Source organism: Pleurodeles waltl, chromosome 10 (assembly GCF_031143425.1).
Source record: "Pleurodeles waltl isolate 20211129_DDA chromosome 10, aPleWal1.hap1.20221129, whole genome shotgun sequence".
NCBI lineage: Eukaryota > Metazoa > Chordata > Amphibia > Caudata > Salamandridae > Pleurodeles > Pleurodeles waltl.
Genome location: NC_090449.1, coordinates 332,981,863 through 333,001,718, shown reverse-complemented (window position 1 = coordinate 333,001,718; position 19,856 = coordinate 332,981,863). Strand labels below are relative to the sequence as shown.

Sequence of the window (19,856 nt, the reverse complement as noted above, 5' to 3'; positions counted from 1 at the left end):
GGAGTCTTGCAAGTCGAATGTGACGACCCACCCAAGAGGGAGTCCCTAAATAGTCCTGGAAGGGGGATTGGTCACCTAGCAAGATGACCACCTATCAGTAGGGGACTGTGACATCACCTGCCTGACCTGGCCACTCAGATGTTCCTAGAGGCCTCTGCCCACCTTCGATTCAAGATGGCAGAATCAAGGGGCCATCTGGAGGAGCTCTGGGCACCACCCCTGGGATGGTGATGGACCGGGGAGTGGTTATTCACCTTTCCATTGTCCAATTTTGCACCCGAGCAGGGACTGGGGGTCCCTGAACTGGTGCAGACTGGTTTATGCAAGGAGGGCATCAAATGTGCCCTTCAAAGCTTACCAGTGGGTATGGGCATTCCTGGGGAGGCTTCCCATCCCAAGCCATGTAACACCTATTTCCAAAGGGAGAGGGTGTTACCCCCCTTTCGCAAATCCTTTGGTTTGCCTTCCCAGGCTTGAGCTGGTCAAGCAGCAGGAGGGCAGAAGCCTGTCTGAGGTTGCAGCAGCTGGAGCAATGCTCGGGGTCCTCTAAGGAGCCACCAAAGTGCATGGAATCATAAAACCAATACTGTAAACACTATTGGTGTAATGATTCTGAAATTTTTTATACCAAGCATGCCCAGGTTTGGAGTTACCATTATGTAGCTGCACATAGGTAGTGACCTATGTCCAGTACACGTGTAAAATGGCGTCCCTGCACTCACAAAGGGTAGGATAATGGAGCTGGAGTTCGTGAGGGCACCTCTGCTCATGCAGGAGTGCCCTCACTCACAGGTACCTGCACCCTGCCCTCTGGGTTAGGAGGGCCTACCACAAGGGTGACTTATAGAGACCTGGTGTAGTTCCCTGAAGTGAAAAGTTGCACACAGGCTGCAATGGGAGGCCTGCAGACACATTTTACATGGGATACCATGGATGGCATAATACAGCCCATGGGGAAACGCTGGTGCCCCAATGCCCTGGGTACCACATACTTGGGACTTATAAGGGGGCACCAGTATGCCAAAATGTAGGGTGTGTGTGGTCCAGGCAACCAAATTTAAAAGGGAGAGAGCACAGTTACTGGGGTTCTGGTTAGCAGGATCCCAGTGAATACAGTCAAAACATACTGGCAACGGGCAAAAAAGTAGGGGTTACCATGCCAAAAATAAGGAACTTTCCTACAACTGGTGGATGTGAAGTCTGCTAAGGAGGAATGTAAATAGGGTAAAACTAGGGTAGAGAATTTGTTGTGGGGTATGGAAAATACCTTGTAAGTTCGAGCTTTAAGGTAAAGCGAGGCACTCGCACTGATACCTGAAGGGTACTGTTATGGTGAAAGGTGATGAAAAGCTGATGCAAAAACGCTAAATGAGTGGGGGGTCCCATGGATACGGAATAGACTTGGAGGGGATCTCCCAGTATTCCAGGTTAGGTGATGTGCATCAATAGTATAATTAGGTATTGCATTTTAATTAATAGGGGGATATATGATGCACAGAATACAATCATTCAGGGTGGCGTGGTGTCATCACCTGTAAGTTGGTGGAAGTGGTTGCGTATTGTGGCAATATGATTTAAGATGGAACGTTTCAGAAGGCCGTGCATCTCCTCGTCACAGAGTGCCTCCTCCTCAGCCATGTGCCACTTACGGGATGTGAACGCTAATATAGTATGAGTGGCAATGGCCAGCAGGAGCTTCAGGGCCTGAAAACAAGTGCAGACCTTGTGATGCTTCCTACGTTTAACAATGCCCAAGGTGCTGGCCTCCCAGGTATTTAGGTCCCGCAGGTCTGTTATCTCTTGCGGTGTGGCATGTACTGAGGATCATTAATGTTGCAATGATGGGTAGGACTACACTATTGTATTGTAATCGTATGTTCGATGGCATCTGTTGCTGCAGATACACATGTTGTGCACAGTCCGCCATCTGGTGTTGGGTCGGAGTGTTACAAGTTGTTTTTCTTCGAAGAAGTCTTTCGAGTCACGAGACCGAGGGACTCCTCCTCTTTGCTTCCATTGCGCATGGGCGTCGGCTCCATCTTAGATTGGTTTTTTTCCGCCCTCGGGTTCGGACGTGTTCCTTTTCGCTCCGGGTTTCGGGACGGAAAGATAGTCAAAACTTTGAAAAACTACGTCGGTATTGTTTCGCTCGGGATCGGGATAGTTAGATTCGACACCGAATCGTGAAGAGCTCCGGTAGCCCTTCGGGGTAATTTCGATCCCCCGTCGGGGCCTGGTCGGCCCGACCGCGTGTAACATCGACACCGATGGAACGGACCCCGTTCCGATTCTGTCCTAAATGCCACAATAAATATCCATATACGGAGCAACATTTGGTCTGTAACTTGTGCCTGTCACCCGAGCACAAAGAAGAAACTTGTGAGGCCTGTCGTGCGTTCCGGTCCCGAAAAACGCTCCGTGACCGTCGAGCCAGAAGATTACAGATGGCGTCCACGCCGACAGAACACCGAGAGTTCGAGGAACAAGGAGAAGAGGAGGAAGCCTTCTCCATCCATGAATCGGACTCGGATGAATTCGACGTCGATGAAACTGTGAGTAAGACGTCGAAAAGCACACAGCACAAGAAAACAGACAAGGCCCAGGGGACGCCACTGCCAACTGGCCATGGCTCAACCCATAAAGGTGACCGTCCATCGGCACTGAAAAAGGCCGAACTGGTGCCCAGAACGTCCGACTCGGGTCGAGACACAGGCATGCAACATTCTCGGGACCGAGAAAGTGTTGCCGAAAAAGATCGACGCCGAAAAAGCGGAGCCGACGCTGCTCGACGCAGAGACAGCGGCACCGAGGATGATCGACGCCGAGAAGGCTCGACTCCGAAAAAGAAGAGATTCGCCTCGGAGCCGAAAACAAAAAAAGACACAGTTTCGGTGCCAAAACAACCAGCAACCGAACCAACTACCGGCTCATATTCAGAGGAACAATCATTATCCTCTCAAATGCGTAAACACAGGTTTGAAGAGGAGTTACAGACTAGTGATGTAGACCATACACAAAAGAGGATCTTCATCCAGAGTGGAACAGGGAAGATTAGCACTCTTCCACCAATCAGGAGAAAAAGGAGACTAGAGTTCCAAACTGAACAACTAACACCACAAGCAAAGGTGGCAAAGAAAGCAACTCCGCCACCCTCTCCTCCACCTGTAACTCAGATATCACCGGCACAAACTCCGTCACATTCACCGGCTCACACCACCATGAGCCAAGATGACCAAGATGCTTGGGACCTATACGACGCCCCAGTGTCAGACAATAGTCCAGAGTCATACCCTACCAAGCCCTCACCACCTGAGGACAGCACAGCGTATGCGCAGGTGGTAGCTAGGGCAGCAGAATTCCACAACGTGTCGTTACACACAGAACCTGTCGAGGATGACTTCCTTTTTTTACACCCTCTCCTCCACCCATAGCAACTACCAAAGCCTGCCTATGCTTCCAGGAATGCTAAGGCACGCAAAGCAAATCTTCAAAGACCCTGTCAAGAGTAGAGCGATCACTCCGAGGGTAGAGAAAAAATATAAAGCACCTCCCACAGACCCTGCTTTTATCACCTCTCAACTGCCACCAGACTCAGTCGTGGTAGGAGCAGCTCGCAAAAGAGCCAATTCACACACATCGGGCGATGCACCACCCCCGGATAAGGAAAGCCGAAAATTTGACGCAGCTGGGAAAAGAGTCGCTGTACAAGCTGCAAGTCAGTGGCGCATTGCAAACTCTTAGGCGCTCCTAGCGCGTTATGACAGAGCCCATTGGGACGAGATGCAGCATCTCATCGAGCATCTACCCAAAGAATTTCAAAAGCGGGCAAAACAGGTGGTTGAGGAGGGACAAAACATCTCCAATAACCAAATACGCTCCTCCATGGATGCAGCGGACACAGCTGCAAGGACAATAAACACTGCAGTAACCATCAGAAGGCATGCATGGTTACGCACGTCTGGCTTTAAACCAGAAATACAGCAAGCAGTACTCAATATGCCGTTCAACGAACAACAATTGTTCGGACCAGAGGTTGACACAGCGATTGAGAAGCTGAAAAAGGACACTGACACAGCCAAGGCCATGGGCGCGCTCTACTCCCCGCAAAGCAGAGGCACTTTTGGCACCTTCCGTAAAACAACCTTCAGAGGGGGGTTTCGGGGTCAGGCCACACAAGCCAGCACCTCACAATCAACACTGTCTACCTACCAGGGACAGTACAAAAGGGGAGGTTTTCGGGGCCAGTACAGAGGGGGACAATTCCCGAGAAACCGGGGAAAATTTCAAAGCCCCAAAACCCCAACAACCAAACAGTGACTTACAAGTCACTCAACCCCTCCACATAACACCAGTGGGGGGGAAGACTAAGTCAGTTTTATCAATCGTGGGTGGATATAACAACAGACACTTGGGTCTTAGCAATTATCCAACATGGTTATTGCATAGAATTTCTACAGATCCCTCCAAATATCCCACCAAAAACACAAAAAATGTCAAAACAGCATTTAGACCTCCTAGAAATAGAAGTTCAAGCACTACTGCAAAAAGAAGCAATAGAACTGGTACCATGTACAGAAATAAACACAGGAGTCTATTCACTGTACTTTCTAATACCCAAAAAGGACAAAACACTGAGGCCAATCTTAGATCTCAGAATACTAAACACCTACATCAAATCAGACCACTTTCACATGGTCACGCTACAGGAGGTGTTACCACTGCTAAAGCAACAAGATTACATGACAACCTTAGATCTCAAAGACGCGTATTTCCACATACCGATACACCCTTCGCACAGGAAATACCTAAGGTTTGTATTCAAGGGAATACACTATCAATTCAAAGTCTTACCGTTCGGTATAACGACCGCACCAAGAGTATTTACCAAATGCCTAGCAGTAGTAGCCGCACACATCAGAAGGCAGCAAATACACGTATTCCCGTATCTAGACGATTGGCTAATCAAGACCAACTCGCTAACAAAGTGTTCACAACACACAGAATATGTCATACAAACCCTCTACAAACTCGGGTTCTCCCTCAACTACAAAAAATCACACATTGTGCCGTGCAAAATACAGCACTACTTAGGAGCGGTAATCAACACAACAAAAGGATTAGCCACTCCGAGTCCACAAAGGGTTCAAAATTTTCACAAGGTCATACAGGCCATGTATCCAACACTAAAAATACAGGCAAAAGTGGTTTTAAAACTCCTAGGCATGATGTCCTCATGCATAGCCATTGTCCCAAACGCAAGACTGCACATGAGGCCCTTACAACAGTGCCTAGCATCACAATGGTCACATGCACAGGGTCACCTTCTAGATCTGGTGTTGATAGACCGCCAAACATACATCTCGCTTCTATGGTGGAACAGTACAAATTTAAACAAAGGGCGGCCGTTCCAAGACCCAGTGCCACAATACGTAATAACAACAGATGCTTCCATGACAGGGTGGGGAGCACACCTCGATCACCACAGCATCCAAGGACAATGGGACGTACATCAAACAAAACTGCATATAAATCACCTCGAATTACTAGCAGTATTCCTGGCGCTAAAAGCATTTCAACCCATCATAACCCACAAATACGTTCTTGTCAAAACAGACAACATGACAACAATGTATTACCTAAACAAGCAAGGGGGAACACACTCGACACAGCTATGTCTCCTAGCACAAAAGATATGGCAATGGGCAATTCACAACCACATTCGCCTAATAGCACAGTTTATTCCAGGGATCCAAAATCAACTAGCAGACAATCTCTCTCGAGATCACCAACAGGTCCACGAATGGGAGATTCACCCCCAAATCCTAAACACTTACTTCAAACTTTGGGGTACACTGCAAATAGACCTATTTGCAACAAAAGAGAACGCAAAATGCCAAAACTTCGCATCCAGGTACCCACACAGACAGTCTCAAGGCAATGCCCTATGGATGAACTGGTCAAGGAAATTTGCATACGCTTTTCCCCCTCTCCCTCTCCTTCCATATCTGGTAAACAAATTGAGTCAAAACAAACTCAAGCTCATATTGATAGCACCAACATGGGCAAGACAACCTTGGTACACAACACTACTAGACCTGTCAGTAGTACCACACGTCAAGTTACCCAACAGGCCAGATCTGTTAACACAACACAAACAGCAGATCAGGCATCCAAACCCAGCATCGCTCAATCTAGCAATCTGGCTCCTGAAATCCTAGAATTCGGACATTTAAACCTCACTCAAGAATGTATGGAAGTCATAAAACAAGCTAGAAGACCATCCACTAGACACTGCTATGCAAGCAAATGGAAAAGGTTTGTTTGCTACTGCCATAATAATCAAGTTCATCCATTACACGCATCCCCAAAAGATGTAGTGGGATACTTACTACACTTACAAAAGTCAAATCTAGCCTTCTCTTCCATTAAAATACACCTTGCAGCAATATCTGCATACCTGCAGATTACCCATTCAACTTCACTGTTTAGGATACCCGTCATTAAAGCATTTATGGAGGGCCTAAGAAGAATAATACCACCAAGAACACCAACTGTTCCTTCATGGAACCTTAACATCGTCTTGACAAGACTCATGGGACCACCTTTTGAACCCATGCATTCTTGCGAAATACAATTCTTAACCTGGAAAGTTGCATTTCTCATAGCCATCACATCTCTAAGAAGAGTAAGTGAAATTCAGGCGTTTACAATACAAGAACCTTTTATCCAAATACACAAAAATAAGGTTGTACTAAGAACCAATCCTAAATTCCTACCAAAGGTTATTTCACCGTTCCACTTAAATCAAACGGTAGAGTTACCAGTGTTCTTCCCACAGCCAGACTCAGTAGCTGAAAGGGCACTACATACATTAGATGTCAAAAGATCACTAATGTACTACATCGACAGAACAAAGGAGGTTAGGAAAACAAAACAACTGTTTATTGCATTTCAAAAACCTCATACAGGAAACCCAATATCAAAACAAGGTATAGCCAGATGGATAGTTAAGTGCATCCAAACCTGCTATCTTAAAGCAAAGAGACAACTGCCCATTACACCAAGGGCACACTCAACCAGAAAAAAAGGCGCTACCATGGCATTCCTAGGAAATATTTCAATGCACGAAATATGTAAGGCAGCCACATGGTCCACGCCTCACACATTTACTAAACACTACTGTGTAGACGTGCTATCCGCACAACAAGCCACAGTAGGTCAAGCCGTACTGAGAACTTTGTTTCAGACTACTTCCACTCCTACAGGCTGAGCCACCGCTTTTGGGGAGAAAACTGCTTACTAGTCTATGCACAACATGTGTATCTGCAGCAACAGATGCCATCGAACTGAAAATGTCACTTACCCAGTGTACATCTGTTCGTGGCATTGGTCCCTGCAGATTCACATGTGCCCACCCGCCTCCCCGGGAGCCTGTAGCCGTTGGAAGTTATCTTCAACATTTGTACATTTGTATATATATATTATTTAACCTTAATTTGTACATACTTATTCATTCCATTGCATGGGCACTATTACTAACACACACAACTCCTACCTCACCCTCTGCGGGGAAAACAATCTAAGATGGAGCCGACGCCCATGCGCAATGGAAGCAAAGAGGAGGAGTCCCTCGGTCTCGTGACTCGAAAGACTTCTTCGAAGAAAAACAACTTGTAACACTCCGGCCCAACACCAGATGGCGGACTGTGCACAACATGTGAATCTGCAGCGACCAATGCCACGAACAGATGTACACTGGGTAAGTGACATTTTCATTATATAGCGCTTACTACCCCTGACAAGGCGTCGAAGCGCTTTTCGATGAGTAGCACGCTACTCTGGAACCCAACAAGAATTAGTGATGGATTAGTATGGGGAAATAATGAGTACAGTTTTAGTATTATTATGAGTTAATTTGAGCCGCGGATATGAGAGTTTGTTAGTTAGATTGACTGGAGTAATGGAGGGGTGGAGGAGGAAAGAAATCCAGAAGTGTTAATTGGGAGTATATCCTTCATTTACTCAACCCAAAGGCTTGGGATGAGTAAAGGGGGATGGAGGAGGGAAGAGTATGTGGAAGGGCTAGGGAGAGCATAGTAGCAGGGTGAGATAAATGGGGGAGAATTTAGTAGGGTTGTGTGGGAGTTCACGGTAGTAGAGTGAGGTTTGGTGAGTTAGATGTGGAAGCGGAGGGAAGAGCTTAGGCAGAGTTATTTAGGAGATGAAAGTAGTAGAAAGGATTTGGGATGAGTCAGAGTGAGAATGGAGGATAGTTTGATAGAGACATGACATATGATGATGGGTAGATAAGTGTGATAAGGTGAGAGCAGGAATTCATAGATATCTAGTATAACAACCCACCCAGGAGCCATGCAATGACCCACGAACATGCCAAGCAATATATATATATATGTTTGATGGCATGTGTAGCTGCAGATACACATGCTGTGCACATCCCGCCATCTGGTGTTGGGCTCAGAGTGTTACAACTTGTTTTTCTTCGAAGAAGTCTTTTCAAGTCACGAGATCGAGGGACTCCTCCCATTTCGGCTCCATTGCGCATGGGCGTTGACTCCATCTTAGATTGTTTTTTTTTTCCGCCATCGGGTTCGGACGTGTTCCTTTTCGCTCCGTGTTTCGGGACGGAAAGTTAGTTAGAATCTCGGATAAATCGTCGGTATTGTTTGCGTTTGGTATCGGGTTAGTTACAACAGATCGACACTGACTTTTGGAGAGCTCCGGTGGTTTTTTCGATCCCCCGTCGGGGCCTGGTCGGCCCGGCCACGTGTCTCTTCCAGGCTGATGGAACGGACCCCATTCCACTTCTGCCCAAAATGTCATAACAAGTATCCGTATACAGATCAGCATCTGGTCTGTAACTTGTGTCTGTCCCCAGAGCACAAGGAGGATACCTGTGAAGCCTGTCGAGCGTTTCGGTCGAGGAAGTCAATAAGAGACCGAAGAGCGAGAAGACTGCAGATGGCGTCTGCGCCGACAGGACAAGGGCGTTTCGAGGAGGAAGAAGAAACCTTCTCCATCCAGGAATCGGACGAGCTCGAACCCGAAGAAACGCCGAAAACCGTGAGTAGGACGTCAAAACATAAAGCTCACGAGAAGACAACAAAAGCCCAGGGGACGCCACCGTCAACAGGCCATGGCTTAACCCGAAAAATAGGTGACCGATCATCGGCACCGAAAAAGGGCATGCATGTGGCGAAGTCATCCGACTCCGGTCGAGATACCGCCACACAGCAATCTCAGGCCCGAGACAGCGGCTCCGAGCAGATTCTGCACGAGACGGTGGCACCGAAATGGTTTGGCACCGAGACACCACGACGCCGAAAATAAAAAAGGTTTCCTCGGAGCGCAAAAAGGCGACAGAAAAGGTTTTGATTCCGAAACATCCAGCCTCGGAACCGAAAACAGGTTCCTACACAGAGGAACAGGGATTGTCCTCCCAGATGCAAGGACATAAGTTCGGAGAGGAACTTGAATCAATTGAGCCAGACTACACTCAAAGAAGGCTCCACATTAAAAAAGACACAGGGAAGATAAGCACTCTTCCCCCAATTAAGATGAAAAGAAGACTTGCCTTTCAAGAAAAGGACAAGCAGCCACAGGCAAAGGTGGCAAGACAAACAACTCCACCACCATCAATGCACACATCACCGGTAGTCACTCCACCACTGATGCAATCCCCGACTCATACTGCAATCAGTCAAGATGATCCCGACGCATGGGACCTTTATGATGCTCCTGTACCAGATAACAGCCCAGACTGTTACCCTGCGAGGCCGTCGCCACCTGAGGACAGTACATCCTACACGCAGGTGGTCTCAAGGGCAGCTGCTTTTCATAACGTCACCTTGCATTCAGAACCAATTGAGGATGACTTTTTGTTTAATACACTATCCTCCACTCATAGCCAATACCAAAGCTTACCTATGCTCCCGGGAATGCTAAAACATTCCAAACAAATATTTCAGGATCCTGTAAAAGATAGAGCCATAACTCCAAGGGTGGAGAAGAAGTACAAACCACCGCCAACAGACCCTGTTTATATTACACAACAATTAACACCAGACTCTGTGGTTGTCGGGGCAGCTCGCAAGAGAGCAAACTCTCATACCTCGGGAGACGCACCACCTCCATACAAGGAGAGTCGCAAATTCGATGCTGCAGGTAAAAGGGTTGCAGCACAAGCAGCAAACCAATGGCGTATTGCCAACTCACAAGCACTTTTGGCAAGATACGATAGAGCTCATTGGGACGAAATGCAGCATTTCATAGAACACTTACCCAAAGAGTTACAAAAAAGGGCACAACAAGTGGTAGAAGAAGGACAAAGTATCTCCAATAATCAGATACGGTCAGCAATGGATGCAGCAGATACGGCTGCAAGGACAGTAAATACTGCGATAACAATAAGGAGACACGCATGGTTGTGTACGTCAGGATTCAAGCCGGAAATACAACAAGCCGTGCTGAATATGCCCTTTAATGAACAGCAGTTGTTTGGGCCGGAAGTCGACACTGCTATTGAAAAACTCAAAAAAAGATACTGATACGGCAAAAGCCATGGGCGCACTCTACTCCCCACAGAGCAGAGGCACATTTCGCAAAACACAATTTAGAGGTCAACCTACAGAGGCCACAACTTCACAAGCAAGGCCCACTTATCAAAGCTAATATCAGCGGGGAATTTTTCGGGGGCAATATAGAGGGGGACAATTCCAAAAGAATAGAGGGAAGTTCCAAAGCCCCAAAACCCCTCAAAACAAGCAGTGACTTCCAAGTCACACATCCCCAACACATAACACCTGTGGGGGGGAGACTAAGACAATTTTACAAACATTGGGAGGAGATAACAACAGACACTTGGGTACTGGCAATTATCCAGCATGGTTATTGCATCGAATTTCTCAAATTCCCTCTAAACGTCCCACCGAAAACACACAATGGCCCTCATTCTGACCTTGGCGGGCGGCGGAGGCCGCCCGCCAAAGTCCCGCCGTCAGGTTACCGTTCCGCGGTCGAAAGACCGCGGCGGTAATTCTGACTTTCCCGCTGGGCTGGCGGGCGGTCGCCTTCAGACCGCCAGCCAGCCCAGCGGGAAAGAGGCTTCCACGATGAAGCCGGCTCGGAATCGAGCCGGCGGAGTGGAAGCTGTGCGACGGGTGCAGTTGCACCCGTCGCGTATTTCACTGTCTGCGCAGCAGACAGTGAAATACATGTAGGGGCCCTCTTACGGGGGCCCCTGCAATGCCCATGCCAGTGGCATGGGCACTGCAGGGGCCCCCAGGGGCCCCGCGACCCCCCCTACCGCCATCCGGATCTCGGCGGTCCGACCGCCGGGATCTGGATGGCGGTAGGGGGGGTCGGAATCCCCGCGGCGGTGCAGCAAGCTGCGCCGCCGCGGAGGATTCAATGGGGCGGCGGTACACTGGCGGGACCCCGCCAGTGGTGCCGGTCCGACCGCGGCTTTACCGCCGCGGTCGGAATCCCCATTGGAGCACCGCCGGCCTGTCGGCGGTGCTCCCGCGGTCCTCCGCCCTGGCGGTCAAAGACCGCCAGGGTCAGAATGACCACCAATATGTCAAAACAACATATAGATCTTCTAGGACTAGAAGTTCAGGCATTGCTACTGAAAGAAGCAATAGAATTAGTACCAAAACAACAGAAAGGAACAGGAGTTTACTCTCTGTACTTTCTCATACCCAAAAAAGACAAGAGTCTGAGACCTATATTAGATCTCAGAACATTAAATACCTATATCAAATCAGATCACTTTCACATGGTGACATTACAAGACGTAATCCCACTCAAGACTACATGACAACACTAGACCTAAAGGATGCATATTTCCATATACCGATACAACCTTCACACAGGAAATACTTAAGGTTTGTATTCCAAGGGATACATTACCAATTCAAGGTGTTGCCATTCGGAATAACAACTGCGCCAAGAGTTTTTACAAAGTGCCTGGCAGTCGTAGCTGCACATATCAGAAGGCAGCAAATACATGTGTTCCCGTACCTAGACGATTGGTTAATCAAAACCAACACACTAGAAAGATGTTCACAACACACAAAGTATGTCATAGACACCCTCCACAAACTAGGTTTCTCAATCAACTACACAAAGTCACACCTTCTGCTGTGTCAAACACAGCAATACTTAGGGGCGGCAATCAACACAGCAAAAGGGATTGCCACTCCAAGTCCACAAAGGGTTCAGACATTTCACAATGTAATACAGGACATGTATCCAAAACAAAAAATACAAGTCAAAATGGTGATGAAACTCCTAGGCATGATGTCCTCATGCATAGCCATTGTCCCAAAAGCAAGGTTGCACATGCGGCCCTTACAACAGTGCCTAGCATTACAGTGGTCACAAGCACAGGGTCAACTTCAAGATCTGGTGTTGGTAGACCGCCAAACATACACCTCGCTTCAATGGTGGAACAGTATAAATTTAAACCAAGGGCGGCCTTTCCAAGACCCAGTGCCACAATATGTAATAACGACAGATGCCTCCATGATAGGGTGGGGAGCACACCTCAATCAACACAGCATCCAAGGACAATGGGACACTCACCAAAAACAGTTTCACATAAATCACTTAGAACTATTCGCAGTATTTCTAGCACTGAAAGCATTTCAACCCATAATAAGCCACAAACACATTCTTGTCAAAACAGACAACATGACAACGATGTATTACCTAAACAAACAGGGAGGGACACACTCAACACAGTTGTCTCTCCTGGCACAGAGAATATGGCATTGGGCGATTCACAACCACATTCGCCTAATAGCACAATTTATTCCAGGAATTCAGAATCAGTTAGCAGACAATCTCTCGCGGGATCACCAACAGATCCACGAATGGGAGATTCACCCCCAAATACTGAATACTTACTTCCAGAGTTGGGGAACACCACAAATAGATCTATTTGCAACAAAGGAAAACGCAAAATGCCGAAACTTCGCATTCAGGTACCCACAAGATCAGTCTCAGGGCAATGCGTTATGGATGAGTTGGTCAGGGATATTTGCTTACGCTTTTCCCCCTCTCCCACTCCTTCTATATCTGGTAAACAAGTTGAGTCAAAACAAACTCATACTAATAGCGCCAACATGGGCAAGACAACCTTGGTACACAACACTACTAGACCTCTCAGTAGTGCCTCATGTCAAACTACCAAACAAACCAGATCTGTTAACGCAACACAAACAACAGATCAGACACCCAAATCCAGCATCGCTGAATCTAGCAATTTGGCTCCTGAAGTCCTAGAGTTCGGACACTTAGACCTTAAACAAGAATGTATGGAGGTCATAAAACAAGCTAGGAAACCTACCACTAGACATTGCTATGCAAATAAGTGGAAAAGATTTGTTTATTACTGCCATAATAATCAAATTCAACCATTACACGCATCTGCCAAAGACATCGTAACATACTTACTACATTTGCAAAAGTCAAAGCTAGCTTTTTCTTCCTTTAAGATACATCTTACCGCAATTTCAGCTTACCTGCAAATTACGCACTCAACTTCTCTATTTAGGATGCCAGTCATAAAAGCATTTATGGAAGGCCAAAAGAGAATTATACCACCAAGAACACCACCAGTTCCTTCATGGAACCTCAACATTGTCTTAACACGACTCATGGGTCCACCTTTTGAGCCCATGCACTTTTGTGAAATGCAATACTTAACATGGAAAGTTGCATTTCTAATTGCCATCACATCTTTAAGAAGAGTAAGTGAGATTGAAGCATTTACCATACAAGAACCATTTATTCAAATACACAAGCATAAAGTAGTTCTACGGACAAATCCTAAATTTTTACCAAAAGTCATATCACCGTTCCACTTGAATCAAACAGTAGAATTACCAGTGTTCTTCCCACAGCCAGATTCTGTAGCTGAAAGAGCACTACATACATTAGACATCAAAAGAGCGTTAATGTATTACATTGACAGAACAAAACTAATTCGAAAAACAAAACAATTATTTATTGCTTTCCAAAAACCTCATACAGGAAATCCAATTTCTAAACAAGGCATTGCTGGAGGGATAGTTAAGTGCATTCAAACCTGTTATCTTAAAGCAAAAAGAGAACTGCCTATTACACCAAAGGCACACTCAACTAGAAAGAAAGGTGCTACCATGGCCTTTCTAGGAAATATTCCAATGACTGAAATATGTAAGGCAGCTACATGGTCTGCGCCTCATACGTTTACCAAACACAAGCGGGGGAGATGTGCTAACGGCACAACAAGCCACAGTAGGTCAAGCAGTACTACGAACATTGTTTCAAACAACTTCAACTCCTACAGGCTGAACCACCGCTTTTGGGGAGATAACTGCTTACTAGTCTATGCACAGCATGTGTATCTGCAGCTACACATGCCATCGAACGGAAAATGTCACTTACCCAGTGTGCATCTGTTCGTGGCATTAGTCGCTGCAGATTCACATGCGCGCACCCGCCTCCGCGGGAGCCTGTAGCCGTTTAGAAGTTGATCTTGAACATTTGTAAATTTGTAAATATATTACTTTAAACTACATTATGTACATACGTATTCACTCCATTGCATGGGCACTATTACTAGCATACACAACTCCTACCTCACCCTCTGCGGAGAAAACAATCTAAGATGGAGTCGACGCCCATGCGCAATGGAGCCGAAATGGGAGGAGTCCCTCGATCTTGTGACTCAAAAAGACTTCTTCGAAGAAAAACAAGTTGTAACACTCCGAGCCCAACACCAGTTGGCGGGATGTGCACAGCATGTGAATCTGCAGCGACTAATGCCACGAACAGATGTACACTGGGTAAGTGACATTTTCCATATATCTCTATATATATATATATATATATATATATATATATATATATATATATATACACAAACACACATGAATACACACACATATGCACAATACATAATTAGAACCATGGGTAAAATATACTTAGTCAAACAGGTTTAAAGAGTGTGTGTGTGTGTGTGTATTTTATTGTTATGACATAGTAGCGATACATATTTTCTAAAGAACTATACATAACTAGAAATATACACATAAGAAAAAAATATTTACCAACATAGGCATGTGCAGTCCATAGTTGTTTGAATATGGTGGTTTGAATGAAAGAGACAACTCTCGAGTAGTTTTTGAAAGACAACAAAGTTATCTGTGGCTCTTATAGTTGAGGGTAATGAATTCCATAGTTTATATATATATTTGCCACCAGTTGTCTTGCAGGTGCAGCTTGCGTCTTCAACGCAGTGCACATACTTCAACAGACGCATTTCAACTGTAGCTTTTAGGCAGCAATAAAGAAGTCAAGTAAGTCTTGTGATTATGTTTCTTCTACAAAAGGATCAGACTTTTGTCTAGTGGCAGTTTTTGTGCCATAAAGAAGCGCAGAAGGTTCATATGACTACTGCAAAGAGCAAATCTGTATTTTATGTAAATAGCTGAGTACATTAGTAAAGTCAGCCACTAATTGCGCTATAATACAAATGAAATGTATATGCAGGGTGGGGGGTGGCTATGGAGAGATGAAGAGCACGTTTGCTGGGTGGTAATGAGGGAATCCGAGGAGGAGGATATGGGAGTGGGAGCACCAATAATAGTTGTTGGACTGGGCGCAGGAGGTGCTAAAGACTGTGACGAATGGTATGTGACAAGGTGTTTGAGTGTCTTGAAAGAACGTGCTGATTGAGGGAAGAAGCGCAGGTAAGGTGGCCTCTACTGTTGCACGTATCACACACACACCAGCAATTTTTTGACTGTCTATGTAGGCTAGTGTTTTGGAGCAACAGTTTAGCCAATAGCAGAGATGGCATCTTGATGGATGACTGCTGCTGACGTCACTCTGGTTAAAGAGGACAGCTCTGACATAGGATCAGAGACTGAGACAGCAGTTACAGAGACAGCATCTGAGGGATAGGACAATGGCGCAGACTCTGGGAGTGATTTTTCAGTTGGAGGAGTCCCATTGGATAACTCCTTCCAGTAAATTGTGAGGAAGGTGATGAGGGCAGTCCTGTTGTTCCTTGTCAAGCACAGTCTGTGCAACAGGGCAATAGTGGGTTAGCCAGACCCAGAGAACAGGTGAATACGGGGACAAGCACAGAGAGGGTGCTCTCTTGGGAGCTCCCCAATTTAGTTCAGCCCCGAATTCCACTGCCCAAATTGTATTGTGGAGACATCAAAATTATCTATCACAAAACAAACTGGTTTCGTAAGGCAGGCACCTGTGTTTTTGATCCTGGGTTTGGCGGCTATATAGGAAAACATACTAAACCCAAATATTTCTGGAATCTAGACATCTGGGGGAGTCCACAGAGGTGTGACTTGTGTGGATCCCCTACAGTTTTCTTACCCAGAATACCCTGCAAAGCTGAAATGTTGAATAAAAACTCTATTTTTCTTACATTTCCCTAGGTGCCAGCTGAGCTAGAGGACAAAATCTACAGCTAGGCACTTTGCAAAAAACAGGTCTGTTTTCTTTGTGAAAATGTGATATGTCCACGTTGTGTTTTGGGGCATTTCCTGTCACGGGCACTAGGCCTACCCACACAAGTGAGTTACTGTTTTTATCGGGAGGCTTGCGGGAACGCTGGGTGAAAGAACATTTGTGGCTCCTCTCAGATTCCAGAACTTTCTGTCACCGAAATGTGAGGAAAAAGTGTTTTTTTGGCCACATTTTGAGGTTTGCAAAGGATTCTGAGTAACAGAACCTGATCAGCCCATCCTGGATTCCCCTAGGTGTCTAGTTTTCAAAAATGTGCAGGTTTGGTAGGTTTCCCTAGGTGCCGGCTGAGCTAGAGGCCAAAATCCACAGCTAGGCACTTTGCAAAAAACACATCAGATTTCAATGTAAAAATGTGATGTGTCCATATTGCCTTTCCTGTCGCGAGCATTAGGCCTACTCACGCAAGTGAGGTACCATTTTTATCGTGAGACTTGGGGGAACACAGAATAGCACAACTCGTGTTATTGCCCCTTGTCTTTCTCTACATTTTTTCCTTCCAAATGTAAGACCGTGTGTAAAAAAATCGTCTATTTGAGAAATGGCCTGTAATTCACATGCTAGTATGGGCACCCCGGAATTCAGAGATTGGCAAATAACCACTGCTGCTCAATACCTTATCTTATGAGCCATTTTGGAAATATAAAGGTTTTCTTGATACCTATTTTTCACTCTTTATATTTCAGCAAATGAATTGCTGTATACCCGGTATAGAATGAAAACCCATTCCAAGGTGCAGCTCATTTATTGGCTCTGGGTACCTAGGGATTTTGATGAACCTACAAGCCCTATATATTCCTGCAACCAGAAGAGTCCAGCACACGTAACTGTATAATGCTTTAAAAAATTGGACATTGCAGGAAAAAGTTAGAGTAAAACGCTGAGAAAAATGGCTGTTTTTTTCAGCTCAATTTCAATATTTTTTTTTCCAGCTTTTATTTTCTGTAGGAAAACCTTGTAGGATCTACACAGATGACCCCTTGCTGAATTCAGAATTTTGTCTACGTTTCAGAAACACTTAGCTTTCCGGGATCCAGTGTTGGTTTCACACCCATTCCTGTCACTAACTGGAAGGAGGATGAAAGCACCAAAAATAGTAAAAATGAAGTATGTCACAGTAAAATGCCAAAATTGTGTTGAAAAATTTGGCTTTCTGATTCAACTCTGGCTGTTCCTGAAAGCTGGGAAGATGGTGATTTTAGCACCGCAAACCCTTTGTTGATGTCATTTTCAGGGTAAAAACCACAAGCCTTCTTTGGCAGCCATTTTTTCCCATTGTTTTAAAAAAAAACTAAATTGTAGGTGTATTTTGGCTAATTTCTTGGTCTCCTCCAGGGGAACCCAGAAACTCTGGGTACCTTTAGAATCCCTAGGATGTTGGAAAAAAAGGACGCAAATTTGGCCTGGATAGCTTATGTGGACAAAAAGTTATGAAGGCCTAAGTGCGAACTACCTCAAATAGCCCAAAAAAGGGCTCAGCATTTGGGGGGGGGGGGGCAGCAGCTAAGAGGTTAAGAAAGACTAGGTTATGTAATGTGGCTGGTGTGAGGTTGCCGTGGGAATCGTTAGCCTCCCCATTGTAGTACCCTGCCGTTCAGCGTGAAAAACCACTGCGACTGCGTGGCCAAAAAGCACGCCTGAAAGGAGGGAGGCTTCCAACCCTTCCCACTCCACCATAATTCCCTATTACAAATGGCACATTGATAATGTTTGAAAAACCATAAGGTATGTGATGTGTTCTGGTGCTTTTGGATTACAAAGACTTTGCCAGAAGGATTGTGCTAACTATTGCTGCCACAAACGTGGAAAAGCAAAAGCATAGTGGAATCACATTTAAATTTACAGCAGGGGTAGATGAACTTTTCTTTTTAATAAATTATTTAAACATTTGGAAAGGTGAAGGTCTAGTTTATGTACTTTTCAAAACGGCGCATACATGCCGTGCAACTGCAAACATTGTATTGAAGCTGATCAAATAGTTGATAACAAGAGGAAATGTTTAATTTTCAACAAATTGTGTGATAAACCTTTCTTTCAGATGTATTTTCGTGCTTACAAATGTTTTTGTCTAACAGGACATGCAGTTGCAGATCCAGCTGTGCCATTAAGTAGCAGGCAAGAGGAAGAAATATGTTCCTTGACTCCCCAGAACTCTGAAAGAAGAGCAAGTATTAATTGCCCATCTGGTGAGTAATTATTGGTGACCTTAACCCTTCACCTGACACATTTCTCAACGTCTCGTTGCTCACTTATACAGCGCTGATACCTCTTCTGAAATAACAACTTTTATTCACTTTATCAGAGGCATCTAAATAAACAGATATCACAATTCTAAAAAAATCTAAATAATTTGAACTTGTGACCATCGTAGCAAGACTAACATACCAACCAGCATTACTCCTGAGGAAGCTCAGCCTTTTTCATCATTTTTATCTCTGCCCCATCGACCTGAGTGTAATGGTCATGTTCATTCGCTTTCGTTTAAGGGGCAGTGGGTCCGTGGTTGGATGTTGACTTGTACTGAGTAGAAGTACCCCAGCTGTTCAGGCCAATCTATGCTTTTTAGCAGGTTGATTTGCATAATCCATTCCAATATAGCCAACAAAGCCTTGCACAGTCCCTTCCCGAGTTCACAGCAATCCCTCGTATTGTTCCTCCCAGCACTGGCAGCAAACAAGACACAAAGATCATTGAAATGTCAATGATAACTTCATTTGAATACTAAAAGTATCTATAAAAGTACTACGTACACAATAAAATACATTCATTGCTTAATAAAACATAGTCATAGAAACAAAAAGCTAAAATCCAATGCCATGGCGACAATGTGCAAAACAATGCAATGACCATTTCAACTGACTTAATCAGTGTTCATAGTTCCCCAAGCTTGTACTACTGCCTTCAGAAGCACACCTAGATGGGTGGTTACCTCTTCATCGATAAGTTGTACAAGAAAGCTGAGGGCAGCCCTAAGGTTATTGATGTCTTGCCTTTTTACCTACGGAATCAGAAAGTGCTGTGAATACATAGAATAATAACCACAAAAAAAATGTAAAGTGCATCATCGTTTGTCCTGAATTCCCCTTCTACATGCAGGGTATGGAATCAAGATTAGCTTTAAAACCCAATGGAAAATACAGCAAATACTTTATCGTGCCAGTCCTGTAAAGAAACAATAGACTTCCCTCCCAACAGACTATTTATCTAGTCAGATACCCCGCAACTGAGCTGTCTGTTACAAAATGTAACTAGGCAGCCACACTTGTCTTCCCCCTCTCTATGACCATTCTTTCAGTGTC

General features: G+C 45.3%; 1 protein-coding gene across 3 annotated transcripts in view; it reads left to right on the top strand.

The window, feature by feature from the left end:
- LOC138261516 (zinc finger protein 777-like) overlaps positions 1-19,856 on the top strand; it is a 288,066-nt gene that overhangs the window by 218,133 nt on the left and 50,077 nt on the right. For all 3 annotated transcript variants that reach the window (XM_069210523.1, XM_069210522.1, XM_069210521.1), the window contains one exon: positions 18,633-18,743. In XM_069210523.1, coding sequence (XP_069066624.1) covers positions 18,633-18,743 — 111 coding nt within the window. The remainder of the gene's footprint in view (positions 1-18,632; positions 18,744-19,856) is intronic.